Raw genomic sequence first — 21,730 nt, 5'->3', positions numbered from 1 at the left:
TAAGTTTGAGTTATTCACTGCGTTAGCACACTCTGCCAACCCTGATGTTCTAGCAGTGTCTGAATCCTGGCTCAGGAAGGCCACCAAAAATTCTGAAATTTCCATCCCCAACTATAACATTTTCCGTCTAGATAGAACTGCCAAAGGGGGTGGAGTTGCAATCTACTGTAGAGATAGCCTGCAGAGCTCTATCATACTATCCAGGTCTGTACCCAAACAGTTTGAGCTTCTACTTCTAAAAATCCACCTTTCCAGAAATAAGTCTCTCACTGTTGCCGCTTGCTACAGACCCCCTCAGCCCCCAGCTGTGCCCTGGACACCATATGTGAATTGATTGCCCCCATTTATCCTCTGAGTTTGTACTGCTTGGTGACCTAAATTGGGATATGCTTAATACCCCAGCCATCCTACAATCCAAGCTAGATGCCCTCAACCTCACGCAAATTATCAACGAACCTACCAGGTACAACCCTAAATCCTTAAACATGGGTACCCTCATAGATATCATCCTGACTAACATACCCTCTAAATACACCTCAGCTGTCTTCAACCAGGATCTCAGCGATCACTGCCTTATTGCCTGCGTCCGTAACGGGTCCGCGGTCAAACAACCACCCCTCATCACTGTCAAACGCTCCCTAAAACACTTTAGCGAGGAGGCCTTCCTAATTGACCTGGCCCAGGTATCCTGGATGGATATAGATCTCATTCCGTCAGTAGAGGATGCCTGGTTGTTCCTTAAAAGTAATTTCCTCTCAATCTTAAATAAACATGCCCCATTCAAAAATACAGAACTAAGAACCGATATAGCCCCTGGTTCTCCTCAGACTTGACTGCCCTTGACCAGCACAAAAACATCCTGTGGCGTACAGCATTAGCATCAAATAGCCCCCGCGATATGCAACTTTTCAGGGAAGTTAGGAACCAATATACACAAGCAGTCAGGAAAGCAAAGGCTAACTTTTTCAAACAGAAATTTGCATCCTGTAGCACTAACTCCAAAAAGTTTTGGGACACTGTAAAGTCCATGGAGAATAAGAGCACTTCCTCCCAGCTGCCCACTGCACTGAGGCTAGGAAACACTATCACCACCGATAAATCTACAATAATCGAGAATTTCAACAAGCATTTTGCTACAGCTGGCCATGCTTTCCATCTGGCTACCACCAACCCGGCCACCAACTCTGCACCCTCTGCTGCAACTTGCCCATGCCCCCCCGCTTCTCCTTCACACAAATTCAGACAGCTGATGTTTTGAAAGCGCTGCAAAATCTGGACCCCTACAAATCAGCTGGGCTAGACAATCTGGACCCTTTCTTCCTAAAACTAGCCGCCGAAATTGTCGCAACCCCTATTACTAGTCTGTTCAACCTCTCTTTCATAACGTCTGAGATCCCCAGAGATTGGAAAGCTGCCGCGGTCATCCCCCTCTTCAAAGGGGGTGACACTCTAGATCCAAACTGCTACAGACCTATATCCATCCTGCCCTGCCTTTCGAAAGTATTCGAAAGCCAAGTTAATAAACAGATCATCGACCATTTCGAATACCACCGTACCTTCTCCGCTATGCAATCCGGTTTCCGAGCTGGTCACGGGTGCACTTCAGCCACGCTCAAGGTCCTAAACGATATTATAACCGCGATTGATAATAGACAGTACTGTGCAGCCGTCTTCATCGACCTGGCCAAGGCTTTCGACTCTGTCAACCACCGCATTCTTATTGGCAGACTAAATAGCCTTGGTTTCTCAAATGACTGCCTCGCCTGGTTCACCAACTACTTCTCAGATAGAGTTCAGTGTGTCAAATCGGAGGGCCTGTTGTCTGGACCTATGGCAGTCTCTATGGGGGTGCCACAGGGTTCAATTCTTGGGCCGACACTTTTCTCCGTGTATATCAATGATGTCGCTCTTGCTGCTGGTGACTCTCAGATCCACCTCTACGCAGACGACACCATTTTGTATACATCTGGCCCTTCATTGGACACTGTGTTAACAAACATCCAAACGAGCTTCAATGCCATACAACAATCCTTCAGTAGCCTTCAACTGCTCTTAAACACTAGTAAAACTAAATGCATGCTTTTCAATCGAACGCTGCTAGCACCCGCCCACCCGACTAGAATCACCACTCTCGACGGGTCTGACCTAGAGTATGTGGACAACTACAAATATCTAGGTGTCTGGTTAGACTGTAAACTCAACTTCCAGACTCACATAAAGAATCTCCAATCCAAAGTTAAATCTAGAATCGGCTTCCTATTTCGCAACAAAGCCTCCTTCACTCATGCTGCCAAACATGCCCTCGTAAAACTGACTATCCTACCGATCCTTGACTTCGGCGATGTCATTTATAAAATAGCCTCCAACACTCTACTCAGCAAATTGGATGTAGTCTATCACAGTGCCATCCGTTTTGTCTCCAAAGCCCCATACACTACCCACCACTGTGACCTGTACGCTCTTGTTGGCTGGTCCTCACTACATGTTCGTCGTCAAACCCACTGGCTCCAGGCCATCTATAAATCACTGCTAGGCAAATCCCCGCCTTATCTTAGCTCATTGGTCACCATAGCAGCACCCACCCGTAGTCTGCGCTCCAGCAGGTATATCTCACTGGTCATTCCCAAAGCCAACACCTCCTTTGGCCGCCATTCCTTCCAGTTCTCTGCTGCCAATGACTGGAACGAATTGCAAAAATCTCTGAAGCTGGAGACTCTTATCTCCCTCAATAACTTTAAGCATCAGTTGTCAGAGCACCTTACCGATCACTGCACCTGTACACAGCCCATCTGAAATTAGCCCACCCAACTACCTCATCCCTATATTGTTATTTAATTTGCTCTTTTGCACCCCAGTATCTCTATTTGCACATAATCTCTTGCACATCTAGCATTCCAGTGTTAATACTATTGTAATTATTCTGCACTATAGCCTATTTATTGCCTTACCTCCATAACTTGCTACATTTGCACACACTGTATATATATTTTTCTGTTGTATTTCTGACTTTATGTTTTTTTTTTTACCCCATATGTAACTCTGTGTTGTTTTTGTTGCACTACTTTGCTTTGTCTTGGCCAGGTCGCAGTTGTAAATGAGAACCTGTTCTCAACTGGCTTACCTGGTTAAATAAAGGTGAAATAAAATAAAAAAATAAAAAACTGTTCGTGAGCATTTATCCTTTGCCAAGATAATCTATCACCTGACAGGTGTGGCATATCAAGAAGCTGATTAAACAGCATGATCATTACACAGGTGCACCTTGTGCTGGGTACAATAAAAGGCCACTCAAAAATGTGCAGTTTTGCCACAAAACATAATGCCACAGATGCCTCAAGTTTTGAGGGAGCATGCAAATTGGCATGTTGACTGCAGGATTGTCCACCAGAGCTGTTGCCAGATAATTTAATGTTCATTTCTCTACCAATGTTGTTTTAGAGAATTTGGTAGTACATCCAACCGGCCTCACAACCGCAGACCATGTGTAACCACTCCAGCCCAGGACCTCCACATCCGGCTACTTCACCTGCGGGATGGTCTGAGACGAGCCACCTGGACAGCTGATGAAACTGTGGGTTTGCACAACCGAAGAATTTCTGCACAAACTGTCAGAAACCGTCTCAGGGAAGCTCATCTGCGTGCTCGTCATCCTCACCAGGGTATTTATCTGACTGCAGTTTGTACTGACTTCAGTGGGCAAATTCTCACTTTCGATGGTCACTGGCACGCTGGAGAAGTGTGCTCTTCACGGATTAATCCCGGTTTCAACTGTACCGGACAGATGGCAGACAGCGTGTATGGCGTCGTGTGGGCGAGCAGTTTGCTGATGCCAACGTTGTGAACAGAGTGCTCCATGGTGGCGGTGGGGTTATGGGATGGACAGGCATAAGCTACGGACAATGAACACAATTGCATTTTATCGATGCAATTTGAATGCACAGATACAGCGTGACGAGATCCTGAGGCCCATTGTCATGCCATTCATCCGCCGCCATCACCTCATATTTCAGCATGATAATGCACGGCCCCATGTCGCAAGGATCTGTACACAATTCCTGGAAGCTGAAAATGTCCCAGTTCTTCCATAGCTTGCATACTCACCAGATGTCACCCATTGAGCATGTTTAGGATGCTCTGGATCGCCGTGTACGACAGCATGTTCCAGTTCCGGCCAATATCCATCAACTTCGCACAGCCATTAAAGAGGAATGGGACAACATTCCACAGGCCACAATCAACAGCCTGATCAACTCTATGCGAAGGAGATGTGTCACGATGCACGAGGCAAATGGTTGTCACACCAGATACTGACTGGTTTTCTGATCCATGCCCCTAGCTTTTTTTTAAGGTGTCTTTGACCAACAGATGCATATCTGTATTCCCAGATATGGGCCTAATGAATTCATTTGAATTGACTGATTTCCTTATATGAACTGTAACTCAGTAAAATCTTTGAAATTGTTGCATGTTACTTTTAGATTTGTGTGTATTGTTGTGAATTGTTAGATACTACTGCACTGTTGGAGCTAGGAACACAAGCATTTAGCTACACCCGCAATAACATCTGCTAAAAAAATGTGTATGTGACCAATACAATTTGATTTGATTTGATGTTGCGTTTACATTTTTGTTCAGTGTAGAATCCCTTTTAATTCAATAGAATCTCTGTGGGCCTAGTCGTAAAGATTTGTAATTTAACTTTTAAAATGTGTTACCTTTTATTGTGGCATAAACTCAACCAGTCATTATGTTTTCATCTGATTGTCAAACAATCACTTCAAAGGGATCCTTTAATAGGCTACCCGCACACGTTTATCCACTCACAACATATTTCCAGCCTCCAATCAGTCTCCAATCAGTGGTGAATGGAAAGAGACATCTGTTAAACAAAACACCCAAAAAGTGTAATGACATTTGGCGATGGCCATTAGGCGAGAATTTATGCGTCCACTGCTATCCGTGCGCATCTCGGTGTCGGCAACTCATCTCTGCCTTCGTAAAAGTTCAGTGTTCTCGTCAAACGACATCACATTTTGGAGTCCATTCGCTCATTTTTCATGCCTCTGACAAGCGGTAATGATAAAAAGTGTTGTAATAGACTACAGTTGTCTTGAAACTTTGTTTTAATTACTGTGATAGGCTCATGTTTCACCGATACAGCATACCCCCACTACTTATTTTGCTGGGACACCGTACCATACCATACCGCCATTACTTTCACCCCTGAGTAATGCTACAGCAGTAGCTGAATCCTCCCTGTCCTTGTCATCATAATGAGGCTGTAACAGTGTGTGTGTTGTTATCTGAAAATGATCATCTAATATAATGACTCCCCCAGGGAACTGGAATAGAGAGTCATTACCCCCTATAATAAAGCACTGCATCATATATCGTCATAGGCCTAGTAACTCTGAGGCATAAACAAATGCAAGCACCATTACATGTCATTATTTCTACGCGTCACTGCAGCAAATGAGGTTTAACTCTTCAAGGCCACTTCACAGAAAGCTTATGATAATCTCCTGCTATTGTAACCAATAAGACCCCCTGAATTTTCATTTAAAAAAACAATACAGTTATTTAGTACAGAGGAAGAAATCAACTGGGAAGTCAAATAGGTTACTGTGTCATCTCTGAACCAAAGTAACATAGAAAAAAGCAACAGCAAATATTTACCCCTTATTTTCAAATGTATCTATATTGCATTAATACACACGCACACACACAAACACAAAAACCTGAAACGTCTCTGTAGTATTAATAGACTAGAGAAGCAAACCCACTTTATTTTCATTTAGCTCATTAGGCTGTTCCCCAGTGCATTTATATGGAAGCAAAATGAAGGGACAGCAAAAACAAGATGTAATTCCCCCCCCACACACACCCTCCCCCCCACACACATACACAGACACCTCTCCCCACACACATACACAGACACCTCTCCCACACAAAACACACACCTTCTCACACATACACAGACACCCTCTCCCCACACACATACACAGACACCTCTCCCCACACACATACACAGACACCTCTCCCCACACAAACACACACACACCTCTCTCCCCCCCCACACAAACACAGACACCCCCCCCACACACACACACACAGACACCTCTCCCCCCAAAAACACAGACACCCCCCCCACACACACAGACACCTTCTCACCCCCCACACAGACACCTCTCTCCCCCCCACACACACAGACACCTCGCCCCCCACACACACAGACACCTCTCACCCCCCAACACAGACACCTCTCACCCCCTCCCCCCCACACACACAGACAACCCCCCACACACACACAAAGACATCCCCCCTCCCAACAGACACCTCACCCCCCTCACAACAGAAAGATGAGCTGTTTTTGTCATCATACAAAATGTTGTCTGACATTATAATAACAAATTATTTCCCAGTTAAATTAAAGGAAAACATCTCCAGGTTAAATAGACTCCTGTTCACCTACTATAGCATGAGTATGTTTTTATGTGCACACACTACTCTAGAATCAGACTTGTTTGGGGAAAACTTTAATCCATTAGAAGAGAGGTACTAATAATCAGTCATTTAGTGTGTGCATATGTAGAACCTGGAAGTCAATAACAACGCCTAATGGATGAATGGACTAATGGACTCATTGTAATGCAGAGACTTTAACACCTCAGATGAGACACTTGTGCATGAGAGATGCCTTCTTACAGAAAGGTCAACGGGGGTCGGCAAGTTTGACTCAGCCATAATGACCAGAAGTGGATCCTTCCAGATGTTTCTAACTGGCAGCCACGAAGGACAGTTACACTGTCAATAATTGTTGATAAATGAAGGAAGGATGCATGATACTTCCTTACCGGTTCTGTTTTGCCAAGGATGCACGCACATCATTTGAGAAATACAGTGAGGGAAAAAAGTATTTGATCCCCTGCTGATTTTGTACGTTTGCCCACTGACAAAGAAATGATCAGTCTATAATTTTAATGGTAGGTTTATTTGAACAGTGAGAGACAGAATAACAACAAAAAAATCCAGAAAAACGCATGTCAAAAATGTTATAAATTGATTTGCATTTTAATGAGGGAAATAAGTATTTGACCCCTCTACAAAACATGACTTAGTACTTGGTGGCAAAACCCTTGTTGGCAATCACAGAGGTCAGACATTTTAGCTCCCTCCACAGATTTTCTATGGGATTAAGGTCTGGAGACTGGCTAGGCCACTCCAGGACCTTAATGTGCTTCTTCTTGAGCCACTCCTTTGTTGCCTTGGCCGTGTGTTTTGGGTCATTGTCATGCTGAAATACCCATCCACGACCCATTTTCAATGCCCTGGCTGAGGGAAGGAGGTTCTCACCCAAGATTTGACGGTACATGGCCCCGTCCATCATCCCTTTGATGCGGTGAAGTTGTCCTGTCCCCTTAGCAGAAAAACACCCCCAAAGCATAATGTTTCCACCTCCATGTTTGACGGTGGGGATTGTGTTCTTGGGGTCATAGGCAGCATTCCTCCTCCTCCAAACACGGCGAGTTGAGTTGATGCCAAAGAGCTCAATTTTGGTCTCATCTGAAAATAACACTTTCACCCAGTTCTCCTCTGAATAATTCAGATGTTCATTGGCAAACTTCAGACGGGCATGTATATGTGCATTCTTGACCAGGGGGACCTTGCGGGCGCTGCAGGATTTCAGTCCTTCACGGCGTAGTGTGTTACCAATTGTTTTCTTGGTGACTATGTTCCCAGCTGCCTTGAGATCATTGACAAGATCCTCCCGTGTAGTTCTGGGCTGATTCCTCACCGTTCTCATGATCATTGCAACTCCACGAGGTGAGATCTTGCATGGAGCCCCAGGCCGAGGGAGATTGAGAGTTATTTTGTGTTTCTTCCATTTGCGAATAATCACACCAACTGTTGTCACCTTCTCACCAAGCTGCTTGGCGATGGTCTTGTAGCCCATTCCAGCCTTGTGTAGGTCTACAATCTTGTCCCTGACATCCTTGGAGAGCTCTTTGGTCTTGGCCATGGTGGAGAGTTTGGAATCTGATTGATTGATTGCTTCTGTGGACAGGTGTCTTTTATACAGGTAACAAACTGAGATTAGGAGCACTCCCTTTAAGAGTGTGCTCCTAATCTCAGCTCGTTACCTGTATAAAAGACACCTGGGAGCCAGAAATCTTTCTGATTGAGAGGGGGTCAAATACTTATTTCCCTCATTGAAATGCAAATCAATTTATAACATTTTTGACATGCGTTTTTCTGGATTTTTTTGTTGTTATTCTGTCTCTCACTTTTCAAATAAACCTACCATTAAAATTATAGATTGATCATTTCTTTCTCAGTGGGCAAACGTACAAAATCAGCAGGGGATCAAATACTTTTTTCCCTCACTGTAGTTTTTGCAATTGAAGGCACACAATTCTTTTGTGCCAACAATGACAGTTTGACAGGTGAAAATAATGCACATATAACGCAGACTAAGGGCGTTTTCACATATGAAATTTAGTACCCTGGTTCGGTTTCCTGGAGCGTTTGTGAGAGTTCTACAGAATACGTTTCGCTTTCACAAGACCTGAAAATAACAGTTTCAGGATGCGATTAGCAAGACGCACATTCTACATGACGTTAGTGAGCTAGCTTGTTTACAACGGGCAAAAAGGTTCCACGCGACTAGTGCTGCAGAGTCACAATACCTGGTACTCTGGTCCTGGATCTTGGACCTGCTACTCATGCAGGTCCACGATTCGTTTCAGCCGGTGTTTCGTTTGAATTTCACACATGCTTTATAGCGTGGATCAGAGTACCAAACGATCCAGGATCCGGATCATAAGGGGATATGTGAAAGCGCCCTAAAATATGTCATGCCTAATGTGTCTATAAGTCTTGCAATTACTGAGTTTCTTTAATAAAATCGGTATGAATAAATCATTAAAACGCAACTTCAGTGTCGCTTCATGTGTCAGTTGAGTAAAAAACGAATTCAACCACTGTTCTCTTCTACCTTTTCCCTTGTGACTTCACCTTCTCTCCTTTCCTCACTCTGTGACGTTTTCCAACGATGTCAAGATAAAGTCACAAGGAAAGGAGAAAGGAAACATAAAGCATCGTTTTGAACCAGTCAGATGAAAGAGATAGTACTCACGGTCACTGCAGAATGCTCCTCCGTAGGAGGTCATGGTGCAGTCACAGGAGAAGCCCTCCCACTGCTGGAGACACACCCCCTGGTGATGGCATGAGTCCTCTGTACAGGTGGTGCTCGGGCCTGGGGAGGGGAGGGGGGAGGAAAAGAATGCTAATGCAGTGAACCATAACGTGGATCCACAGGTGATGGCCTGTTCCTCAGAGGGGTCCATGACCCCATGGCTGTGCCCCTGTTAATACGTACCTCCACAGCCCCGCTCCACCTGGCCCACCCTGTGGAGGGTGTCTGCCATCAGGTCAGGAAGTCTCCCGTTCAGGTCCACGGAGGCCAGGCAACCCTGGTACCCTTCCCGGGACGCGATCAGCTTGGGCAGGCTACTGTACATGCTCTTCCCCACACCACCAACATACAGCTCCCCTGGAACACACACAGCATCAATCAATCAGAGCATGTTTTCCTGGAAGACAACGATTATTCTCAGTAGTCAAAGCAGATACGCCTCCAGGTAGTGGGAGGTTATAAGCAACCGTCACTCAATGAGTTAAAGCAGCCATGAACAGATCTGATACCCTAACACCTGTTTGTATTTGATAAATGTTCTGCAGTTATAGGCCTCCAATAACGCTAGTTAACATTCAAATCAGACAGATCTCCTTACGATTTACAACCTCCGAGAAGCCATTTGGTGGCATGTTGCATCAGATGCAGGTGGACACAACTCTAAATCATTTAAACCAATGAAGATCTGTTTTCATCAGATTGATGCTCCTCTCAAAAGATTGTTTACTTTAATAGTAGCCCTCCCAGCCACAGTAATCATTCACAGTTTGGCTGTTGAATTACAGATTATATCTAAATTGCAAGCAGAGACATTTACATACAGTGTCTGAGAATTCCTCTGTGATGTGATGTTTATTGGCAGAATGAGCAGAGAAAATCTGTTTATTTCTCTGCAGAAATATTTGAAACGTTACATGGCTGATAACTAAGGAAATCACCAAACTGGTGTATAGTCATTTAAAACCTACAGGACATAAAAATGAGAAGTCAAGTTTCATTTAACAGCATAGTAAAATGTCATACATTGCATTAAACGGTACCCTGTTAATTTATACAGCACAGAAAAAAGTATGATTTCATAGTCTGGTTTATTTGGCTTATACTGATTACATTTACATTTACATCATTTAGTAGTTGCTCTTATCCAGAGCGACTTACAAATTGGTATGATTACACAAGCAGTTCAGCCAGCGTACACTTGGGATAAGGAGAAACTTAAAATAATCTTTAATGTTCTGAGCAACAAAGTGGGAGAGAGAACTAGATTAAATAAAATATAAGAGGATCTGCTAAGCAGACCATATACTATGAGGATTAAGGACCATTACATGGTGAATGTCTACAATAACAAGATTGAAGAAAAATATTAATTTGGGTCTACAACTGAAACTAACACATAATTGGTACAGCTGCTGTTACCCAAAATATTTATCCCAAAACATGTTGTCTAGTACTGTGCGTGGTTAGAACTAGGGCTGTTATGGTAATCAAAAACACGTTCTCTAGTACTGTGCGTGGTTACAACAAATGTCTATTTATGAAACTTTTTTTATTAAATTCTCTACCACATAGGAATATGGCATCAATTTGTTTGGGTACCAGCAACCTAACACTAGTTTACAGTGAGGGTTTGCCCACTGACAAAGAAATGATCAGTCTATAATTTTAATGGTAGGTTTATTTGAACAGTGAGAGACAGAATAACAACAAAACAATCCAGAAAAACGCAAAGGGACGATGGACGGGGCCATGTACCGTCAAATCTTGGGTGAGAACCTCCTTCCCTCAGCCAGGGCATTGAAAATGGGTCGTGGATGGATATTCCAGCATGACAATGACCCAAAACACACGGCCAAGGCAACAAAGGAGTGGCTCAAGAAGAAGCACATTAAGGTCCTGGAGTGGCCTAGCCAGTCTCCAGACCTTAATCCCATAGAAAATCTGTGGAGGGAGCTGAAGGTTCGAGTTGCCAAACGTCAGCCTCAAAACCTTAATGACTTGGAGAAGATCTGCAAAGAGGAGTGGGACAAAATCCCTCCTGAGATGTGTGCAAACATGGTGGCCAACTACAAGAAACGTCTGACCTCTGTGATTGCCAACGAGGTTTTTGCCACCAAGTACTAAGTCATGTTTTGCAGAGGGGTCAAATACTTATTTCCCTCATTAAAATGCAAATCAATTTATAACATTTTTGTCATTTGTTTTTCTGGATTTTTTTGTTGTTATTCTGTCTCTCACTGTTCAAATAAACCTACCATTAAAATTATAGACTGATCATATCTTTGTCAGTGGGCAAATGTACAAAATCAGCAGGGGATCAAATACTTTTTTCCCTCACTGTAAGTCAAGAACTTAAAGTCAAGAAGAAAAGTCAAACTAAATCTCCTGACGTACAGACTGATGTATTAGCTACTGTATGTCTTCCCTTTCAAAACCAGCATACTCTAGTGTTCATACCACGAGTCTATTTCTACAGAGAATACTCCTGAGTAACAGGGTAGAGCAACTGAAAGCTTTTCTGACTGCAGAAACTCCTTTTAACTACATGGACCTTTCCAATCCCAACACACATCTCAAATATATCACATACACTGTAAGGCTTGAGCCATTTCTGTAAAAGCTGTTCTTTCGACACATTGAAAGTATTTTTTTCAAGGAGATGAAACACTGTAGAGCAGGGATCCCCGATTACATTCAGCCATTGGCCGATGTCTCCTTGAGCGGATGGTGGGTGTGCCAGAACTTTCACGACTTCCTCCGAAGCTGCCTCCCCTCCTTGTTCGGGCAGGCTTCGGCGTCATCGGCCTTCTAGCCACTGCCGCTCCATTTCTCATCATTCCATTTGTCTTGTCTTGTCAATTCCACACACCTGGTTCATATTCCCCTCATTAGTACGTGTTTAAGTGTTCCCTCTGCCCCCTTGTCCTAGTGGGTGATTGTTCATTGTGAGGATTAGTAGCTTGGTTGAGCTCAGTATTTTGTATTGCCATGGTATTTTCCCCGTGTGCATGTTTGTTCCAGTGCGTCTGTTTTGCGCACTGGACTGGTTACGCTGGATAACGGAATGAACTCTGTATACTGTGATTTACCCTCCTGCGCCTGACCCTCCTGCGCCTGAATCACGCATCACAGAATCACCCACCTGAAATGGAGTCAGCGGGAGAGGAGTGCATGCCTGGAGTCGTGGCAAGGGTCCAGGAGCATTCAACAATGCTAGCCAGCTTGGGAGAAGCGATGGATCAGGTTTTCCAGGTCATCCAACGCCTGGAGAGGAGAGGACCCGATCAGTCGAGACCAGCTGGGCAACCGGATCCATCCACCCACACCCCAGCACCCAGAGATTTCCATATATCCTGACCACCGGAGTTCGACGGGACAGCTGCTCTCTGCCAGGGATTCCTTCTCCAACTGGAGCTCTACTTCTCCAGCATCAGCCCGGCTCCATCGGAATGGGAGAAGGTGTCCGCCCTCGTCTCCTGCCTCTCGGGGAAAGCCCTGGAATGGGCCAACGCGGTCTGGAACGAAGGAGGAGCCGCGTTGGACAACTACGGGGAGTTCGCTCGCCTCTTTCGGGCTGTCTTCGATCACCCGCCCGAAGGTCGAGAGGCGGGCGAGCGGCTGGTCCACCTGAGACAAGGGACGAGGACTGCGCAGGACTTCGCCTTGGAGTTTCGGACTCTAGAAGCTGGGTCCGGGTGGAACGAGCGGGCCCTTATCGACCACTTCCGGTGCCATCTGCGGGAGGATGTCCGAAGGGAGCTAGCCTGCCGGGACACCATGTTGTCCTTCACGCAACTGGTGGACATAGCCATCCGTTTGGACAACCTGCTGGCGGCCAGAGGACGTCCTGGAGGGGGTCTGCCCGTTCCAACCCCGGCCGACTCGGATCACGAGCTGATGGAGCTGGGTGGGTCCGCGATCCGAGAGAGCGGAGGATGACAGCGCCAGTGTCACTCTGGTGGCACGAAGGGACATTACACCGCACAATGTCGTCAGCGTTCTTTTGGTTCTGGAGGCGGCAGGCAGGGCACTCTCGCATCACTCCAGGTATTGAACACCCACACTTGTTCAGAGCCCTCTGCTGCGCACTGTACCCAGTCATCCAGTTTCCTGATCACATTGTAGATCCCCAGTCGATTCAGGCGCAGCTGGGAACTTTATGGACAGGTCATTCCCACACAGTCTACGCATTTCATTGGTTCTCCTATCCATTCCACTCCCCATCAGAGCACTTGACAGTCGACCATTAGGGTCCGGGTTTGTTAGGGAAGTTACCGCACCAATCACCATGGTTACCCACAAGACTCATTGCGAGCAAGTCACGTTTTTTATTATTGAGTCTCCTGCTTTCCCTGTGGTACTAGGTATCCCTTGGTTAGCACTCCACAACCCCACATTATCATGGCCGCAGAGGGTTCTCACGGGGTGGTCGCGAGAGTGTCAGGGTAGGTGTCTTGGTGTTTCCGTTGGTGCAACCACGGTGGAAAGTCCAGACAGTACCTCCACCGTGCGCGTTTTCCAAAACGCAGGCGACCAAGTTACCACCTCATCGGGTGGGGGATTGCACGATAAACCTCCGGGTAGACGCTGTGCCTCCCAGGAGTCATGTGTATCCCCTGTCACAGGCTGAAACGGAGGCTATGGAAACATACGTCACCGAGTCCCTGCGCCAGGGGTTTATACATCCCTCCAACTTCATCCGCCTCCTCAAGTTTATTTTTTGTGAAGAAGAAAGACGGCGGTCTGCGCCCTTGCATTGATTATCGATCACTGAACAAGAAGACGATACGATTTAGTTATCCTCTCCCCCTCATTCCTTCAGTGATCGAGTCAATGCTTGGGGCGCGCTTCTTCACCAAATTAGATCTCCGGAGTGCGTACAACCTGGTGCGTGTCCAAGAGGGGGATGAATGGAAGACAGCATTCAGCACAATCACGGGGCATTATGAATACCTGGTGATGCCCTACGGTTTGATGAATGCTCCATCCGTCTTCCAGTCCTTTGTGAACGAGGTGTTTCGGGACATGCTTGGTCGCGGTGTAGTGGTCTACATCGATGACATTCTGGTGTATTCCACTACGCGCGCAGAGCATGTGTCCCTGGTTCGCAAAGTGCTGGCCTGCCAAGGCAGAAAAGTGTCTGTTTTTCCAGCAGTCAGTCTCCTTCCTCGGATACCGCATTACCACCTCAGGTGTGGAGATGGATGGAGATCGCATTTCAGCCGTGCGTAATTGGCCGACTCCAACCACGGTTAAGGAGGTGCAGCGCTTTCTTGGCTTCGGCAACTACTATCTGAGGTTTATCCGGGGCTTTGGCAAGGTCGCAGCTCCCATTACATCTCTGTTGAAGGGTGGGCCGTCTAGGCTCTGCTGGTCTGCTGAGGCTGACAGGGCCTTCAGTAACCTGAGGGGTCTGTTCACCTCAGCCCCGGTACTGGCCCACCCCAATCCATCACTACCGTTCGTAGTGGAGGTGGATGCGTCCGAGGTAGGGATAGGTGCTGTCCTATCTCAACGCTCAGGCATGACACCCAAGCTCCGCCCCTGTGCCTTCTTCTCTAAGAAGCTCAGCCCGGTGGAGCAGAACTACGACGTTGGTGATCGGGAGCTGTTGGCTGTTGTCCGAGCCCTGACCGTGTGGAGGCATTGGCTTGAAGGGGCGAAACACCCTTTCCTCGTCTGGACGGACCACCGTAACCTGGGGTACATCTGGGCAGCGAGGAGGCTGAATCCTCGCCAGGCCAGGTGGGCCCTATTCTTCACCCAGTTTGATTTCACACTATCATACATCCCGGGTACGAAAAACGTGAAGGCAGACGCATTGTCACGGCTGTATGAAACAGAGGAGAGGCCCAGAGACAACACCCACATACTCCCGGCCTACTGCATTGTGGCGCCGGTAGTATGGGCGATGGACGCGGATATAGAGCAGGCGTTACGCACAGAGCCATCTCCACCTCAGTGTCCTGCTGGGCTGCAGTACATGCCTGCTCTTATCCGTAACCGTCTGATCTACTGGGCACACACTTCACCCTCCTCTGGTCACCCAGGTATTGGTCGTACAGTGCGCTGCCTGACCGGAAAGGACTGGTGGCCTACCTTGGCTAAGGACGTGAGGGTGTATGTCTCCTCCTGCTCGGTGTGCGCCGGTGCCCGGTCTCCCCATGGCCATGCAAACTGCGGAGGCCCTGTTTACACACGTCTTCCGGCACTACGGGGTACCAGATGATATGGTGTCTGACTGGGGTCCGCAGTTCACATCCAAGGTCTGGAAGGCGTTCATGGAACGCCTGGGGGTCTCGGTCAGCCTGATCTCTGGTTTTCACCCAGAGTCTAATGGGCAGGTGGAACGGGTAAATCAGGATGTGGGTAGGTTCCCCGGTCCTACTGCCAGGACCGGCCGGGGGAGTGGTCGGTGTTCTTGCCATGGGCCGAATATGCCCAGAACTCTGTCACTCCTCCACTAACCTAACGCCATTCCAATGTGTTTTAGGTTACCAACCGGTTCTGGCACCGTGGCACCAGAGCCAGACCGAGCCTCCTGCGGTGGATGACTCCAACGCGCTGTGCGTCGTCAGAAGCCCAGTACGCTGTCTTCGTACCGGGTGATCGGGTCTGGCTCTCGACCCAGAATCTGCCCCTCCACCTGCCCTGCCGGAAGCTGAGCCCGCGGTTTGTGGGGCCGTTCAAAGTCCTGAGGAGAATCAACGAGGTTAACTATAGGTTATTACTCCCCCATGATTACCGTATTAACCCCTTGTTTCATGTGTCTCTCCTCAGGACGGTGGTGGCTGGTCCGCTCCAGGAGTCTGAGGTGCAGGAGGTCCCTCCGCCTCCTCTGGACATCGAGGGGGCCCCAGCGTACTCCGTCTGTTCCATCCTGGATTCGAGGCGTCGGGTGGGGGGCCTTGAGTACCTCGTGGAGTGGGAGGGGTACAGTCCGGAGGAACGGTGCTAGGTCCCGGTGAGGGATATCCTCAATCCCTCCCTGTTGCAGGATTTCCACCGTCGCCATCTGGCTTGCCCTGGTCCGCGTCCTCCTGGCCGTCCCCGAGGCCGGGGTCGGCGCGCTGCTGGAGCTGCGCATCAAGGGGGGGGGGGGTACTGTCACGACTTCCTCTGAAGCTGCCTCCCCTCCTTGTTCGGGCAGGCTTCGGCGTTCGTCGTCACCGGCCTTTTAGCCACTGCCGCTCCATATCTGTAGCTCAATTGGTAGAGCATGGTGCTTGTAACGCCAGGTTAGTGGGTTCGATCCCCGGGACCACCCATACGTAAAAATGTATGCACACATGACTGTAAGTCGCTTTGGATAAAAGCGTCTGCTAAATGGCATATTATATTATATTATATTATATTATATTATATCTCATCATTCCATTTGTCTTGTCTTGTCAATTACACACACCTGGTTCATATTCCCCTCATTAGTATGTGTTTAAGTGTTCCCTCTGCCCCCTTGTCCTTGTGGGTGACTGTTCATTGTGAGGATTAATAGCTCGGTTGAGCTCAGTATTTTGTATTGCCGGGGTATTTTCCCCATGTGCATGTTTGTTCCAGTGTGCCTGTTTTGCGCACTGGACTGGTTACACTGGATTATGGAATAAACTCTGTATACTGTGAATTACCCTCCTGCGCCTGACTCCTTCAAATCACGCATCACAAGAACATAGTTATAAATAATTTGGACACTGCAAATTGACAAAAATAAATTCCCAAACAGATATAGTATTGACAAAAACAGAATCATTTCAAACCTTGATTACATCGGGATACAATCACATATGCCTTTCCATGTATGGGTGGGAATACTTGGCAACATATTTCCTCAATTAAAATCACTTTGAGCTCATTTCCTGGTGATTTTACAGTCTTATATGTTGAAGAACGAAAATTTGATAAAACATTTTTTAGAAATGTTTTCCTCAGAAAACTTTTTTTTTGGGGGGGGGGGCTAATAAAATCCCCCTCTATTGGGGAACCCTGCTGTAGAGCCTCAGGCACTCTCACAATAAAACTGTTTAATGGCTATGTTTCTAAATGCCCTTTGTTGACCACATAGATAGCAGAGAAGTTATATTGCTGTCACGCCCTGGCTCTGGGGACTCTTTAATGTTGAGCCAGGGTGTTAGTTTCTATGTTATAGTTTCTATGTGTTTATTCTAGATCGTTTAGTTCTATGTTGGCCGGGGTGGTTCCCGATCAGAGGCAGCTGTTGCTCGTTGTCTCTGATTGGGAACCATACTTAGGCAGCCTGTTTGGCACAGTTAATTGTGGGATCTTGTTCCGGAAGGTTTGTGTATTTAACCTAGGACTTCACGTATCGTTTATTGTTTTGGTTCGTTGTGTGTACACTAATAAAAGTATGTACGCCTATCACGCTGCGCCTTGGTCCGCTTCATCATGTGTCAACGATCGTGACAGAAGATCCCACCTCGACTGGATCAAGCAGCGTGACGAGGAGAGAGGATGGACTTGGGAGGAGATGAGTGCGAGTCTGGCAAGAGGGATGGAGGCCTTGAGCACAGGGGAGAGACAAGCCCAATACATTTTTAGGGGGGGGGCTCACACCGTGGACGGCGAGGCAGCGGGAGGCCGCGATAGAGCGGTTCGGCAGGTTAGCAGAGGAGGCCGCCAGGTTACGGGGGCCACTGGTCACGAGGGAGAAGGGTAGTGTAGAGGCACGGCGAGAGGTACTGGGGTGTGTTACCAGTCCGGTCCGGCCCGTTCCTGATTCCCGCACAAGGCCAGTGGTGTGTGTTCCCAGTACGGTCAGGCCCGTTCCTGCTCCCCGCACTAAGCCAGTGGTGCGCGTCGCCAGCCCGGTCCGGCCTGTTCCTGCTCCCCGCACCAAGCCAGCGGTGCGCGTCGCCAGCCCGGCCCGGCCCGTTCCTGCTCCCCGCACCAAGCAAGGGGTGCGCGTCGTCAGCCCGGTCCGGCCCGTTCCCGCTCACCGCACCAAGCCAGTGGTGCGCGTCGTCAGTCCGGCACAGCCCGTGCCTGTTCCACCGGTGCCTGGTCAGGTACCGGTCAGCTGCTCCACACCGGAGCCTAAGCAATCCGCTCCACCGATGTGCAGTCCAGCTCCAGCCAGCGGGACCAGACCAGGGGCGCTACGGGGGGGTAGCTAGAGAGTGGTGGTCAAGCCCGGAGCCGGATCCGCCTCCGAGGCGGAATGCCCACCCGGCCCCTCCCCTGTTGGGTTTAGTTGGCGCGGTCGCAGTCCGCGCCTTTGGGGGGGTACTGTCACGCCCTGGCTCTGGGGACTCTTTAATGTTGAGCCAGGGTGTTAGTTTCTATGTTATAGTTTCTATGTGTTTATTCTAGATCGTTTAGTTCTATGTTGGCCAGGGTGGTTCCCGATCAGAGGCAGCTGTTGCTCGTTGTCTCTGATTGGGAACCATACTTAGGCAGCCTGTTTGGCACAGTTAATTGTGGGATCTTGTTCCGGAAGGTTTGTGTATTTAACCTAGGACTTCACGTATCGTTTATTGTTTTGGTTCGTTGTGTGTACACTAATAAAAGTATGTACGCCTATCACGCTGCGCCTTGGTCTGCTTCATCATGTGTCAACGATCGTGACAATTGCATTAGAAACCTTTCTCCTTGACATAGCTTTCCCTGTCCTGATCTGTAGTGTTGTTGTCGTGAGAGGAAGCACTAACAGGTATGCTAACTGGTCAACAACATCTGTAAATACCTACAGCAAGGGCACTCTGTCAGGCATTAAGATCACCTAATGGTTCCCTATGTGCAGCCCATCAGAGCTCTCATAATACCGTTCCAGCCTCCAGTTCAAAGCAAGGCCAGTGATCTGGATCACAGAAAATGGTGCAATTTCATGGGCCCATACCCCAGGATGGCATTATAATTGGGTAAATAAGCCTGTGTGCACTTGGATTGGTAACATGAAGGTCATGCAGGCCGCCTGTTGCAGGTAGATAAATGACAGAGGGGAATATACCTTTAATTAATTACAACTACTTAACAGTCTGGCTCAGAGGTGGCTCATAGCTACAACAAGATGGCTACATGTCATCCTGTTTAATACCTACTGTAATAGATATGTAACTAAAGGCATATCAATGTTTGCTGATGCAGACGTGGTTATTTCAAGGTCAGTGGACGTGCTGCTGTTCTCTGCTGCTGCTCTCTGATACTCTCTGCTGCTGTTCTCTTCTACTCCTTGCTGCTGTTCTCTTCTACTCTTTGCTGCTGTTCTCTGCTACTGTTTTCTGCTACTGTTCTCTGCTACTGTTCTCTGTTGCTGCTCTCTGCTGTTGTTCTCTGCTGCTGCTCTCTGCTGTTGTTCTCTGCTGCTGCTCTCTGTTTCTGCTCTCTGCTGTTGTTCTCTGCTGCTGCTCTCTGCTGCTGCTCTCTGCTGTTGTTCTCTGTTGCTGCTCTCTGCTGTTGTTCTCTTCTACTCTTTGCTACTGTTCTCTGCTGCTGCTGTGTCCACTGCTGGCACTCTTTGATCACCTCTCTTTTAATCTCATTTAACTTTCATTCACTAAGTACAAAGACTTAATTTTCTTCTCAGCCAAAGCATTCCTCTCCTGGGCATGAGAGTCTACCAAAAAAACAAATTCACTTTTGATTCCATTATCTTCATAAAGCCTATTGAACAACACAGCAATCATAGCTGGTGTCTGTACTCAGCGTTTCGACAGCAACAAACACTGATGTGTGCTTCTGACAGTCAGATAATTAGTGTCTGTTGATCTGAAATACTGCACTAAGAAAACAAGTACTTTGAGTCCACTCCATATACTGTATATACCCTGCAGGAGTACAGTGGCTGGAGCCAGTTTTGAGAAGGGGTAGTGCATACCATACCTTTGAGGTCCAGGTTACGGGCTCCGTTGGAGTGCTGGGTGACGGTGCGGGAGTCGATCTTGAGGATGTGTACGTTGTTGTCGTCCCGGGAGACCACCACGTCATGCCACTGGTTGTCGTTGAGAGGCTTCTCAGAGTTGCCCTTCATGAGTGACGGTCCGCTACCCAGGTCAAACACGTAATGGATGTACCTACAACACAACATTACATCACACACAAGTCATTTTACAGAATGACAAATATATACTGTATCTAGGTAAATGTTTAAATGTAAAGGAAATCTACAATGGATAGGGACGATATTGCAACATCCTGTCCTTTTGAAATGCAGATTGAATGCACATTGATAATATTAATAGAAACATCATCAGAGACAGTGTAGTACTCGCAGCACTGAGAGATATGACAGTTCACTCTTCAGCCCACGGATCCAGTATTGCTGTGTGCTGTTGCCTAAAGGCGCCACAGCTTAGAAGAACTCCTGCTGACTAATTGCTTACTGAGTGACAGTATTTCTGGGCAGTATTTCTGGGCATTATTGTTCGCTCTTTCACACTTACTCCCTCTATCCGTCTCTTTTCACTAAAACATTCTGAATACTTTCCCTTTACATGGCGCCAGGTGACAGAAACAAAGTATTCCCTATAACAGACAATAACTTGTTGAGCGAGAGAAAAGAGGAACAGTGGTTGGCAGCTGTTATTCATCCATCCCATACACTCTCTGCATGGTTACAGCACCTAAGAAAATATGTTGCAAAATAGGTTGAACACATAAAGTCAACAAAAAAAACAAATCCAAACCATTGTCATCGCCCATTGGAATATTAGGTGGAGCTTCACCCCTTCCTGACCCCCCAAGCACACCACTCACCCTTTGACCAGCTCCACCATGATGAAGTCACTGCCGTCTCCAGAGTTGAAGAGCAGCAGGCCGTCAGGTGAGGTGGTCTTGAACTGGAAGAAGAGGTGCATGGAGGCATAGGCCTGCAGGGTGGAGAAGGCCAGGTAGCTGGCCCGGCTGTGGAAGGTCACAGGGTCAGCCACGATGCGACGCATGCCGAAGCGGGCATTGAGTTCGCAGTAGGAGATGTCACCATTCTTACACTGGTCCAGGTAGGGCACGCCATTGAAGGAGAGGGCCTGCAGGTGCCCTCTGAAGTTGGATGGCACCACAGAGATGAAGCGTCTCTCTGTCATGATGCCAGTCTCAATGTTGTGGAACTCCAAGCGAGTGTGGGCACCGGCCATATGGCCTGGAGTAGAATAAATACATGTTGATAGGCAGATATAAAAATACATAATATATGCCATTTAGCAGACACTTTTATCTAAAGCGACTTACAGTTAAGCGCCATGCTCTACCAACTGAGCTACAGAGGATCACAAACTAAACATGAAATGTTATTTAGTATCTAGTGTATTATCAGGAAGATCACAGTTTCCCTTCAACTCATGGTTTGACTCTGCTCTCCCCTCCTACCTTCCACAGTCACGTTGTCCACAGAGAGCTGCAGGTTGTTCCCGAGACGTACCACCTTCACTGAGTGCCACTCATTGTCGTTCAGCTTCTGTCCTGCTAACAGTATCTCTGGGCCTTTACCTGTGGAGAGGAAAGAATGAAGTCACCAGCAGAGCACATTCATACAGCATATCATTTTCCAAGGGATCCCTCTTTAAATGGATAAAAGCTACTCCCTGC

At 47.4% G+C, this 21,730-nt stretch overlaps 1 protein-coding gene across 3 annotated transcripts in view; it reads right to left on the bottom strand.

Moving 5' to 3' along the window:
- nrxn2a (neurexin 2a) overlaps positions 1–21,730 on the bottom strand; it is a 307,701-nt gene that overhangs the window by 180,323 nt on the left and 105,648 nt on the right. For all 3 annotated transcript variants that reach the window (XM_041851550.1, XM_045208196.1, XM_045208197.1), the window contains 5 exons: positions 21,512–21,631; positions 20,903–21,284; positions 20,030–20,220; positions 9,380–9,553; positions 9,137–9,256 (listed from right to left, as the gene is read on the bottom strand). In XM_041851550.1, coding sequence (XP_041707484.1) covers positions 9,137–9,256; positions 9,380–9,553; positions 20,030–20,220; positions 20,903–21,284; positions 21,512–21,631 — 987 coding nt within the window. The remainder of the gene's footprint in view (positions 1–9,136; positions 9,257–9,379; positions 9,554–20,029; positions 20,221–20,902; positions 21,285–21,511; positions 21,632–21,730) is intronic.

Source organism: Coregonus clupeaformis, chromosome 27, assembly GCF_020615455.1.
Source record: "Coregonus clupeaformis isolate EN_2021a chromosome 27, ASM2061545v1, whole genome shotgun sequence".
In the NCBI taxonomy this organism is placed as follows: Eukaryota; Metazoa; Chordata; class Actinopteri; order Salmoniformes; family Salmonidae; genus Coregonus; species Coregonus clupeaformis.
This window is presented reverse-complemented; position numbering and strand designations above follow the sequence as displayed.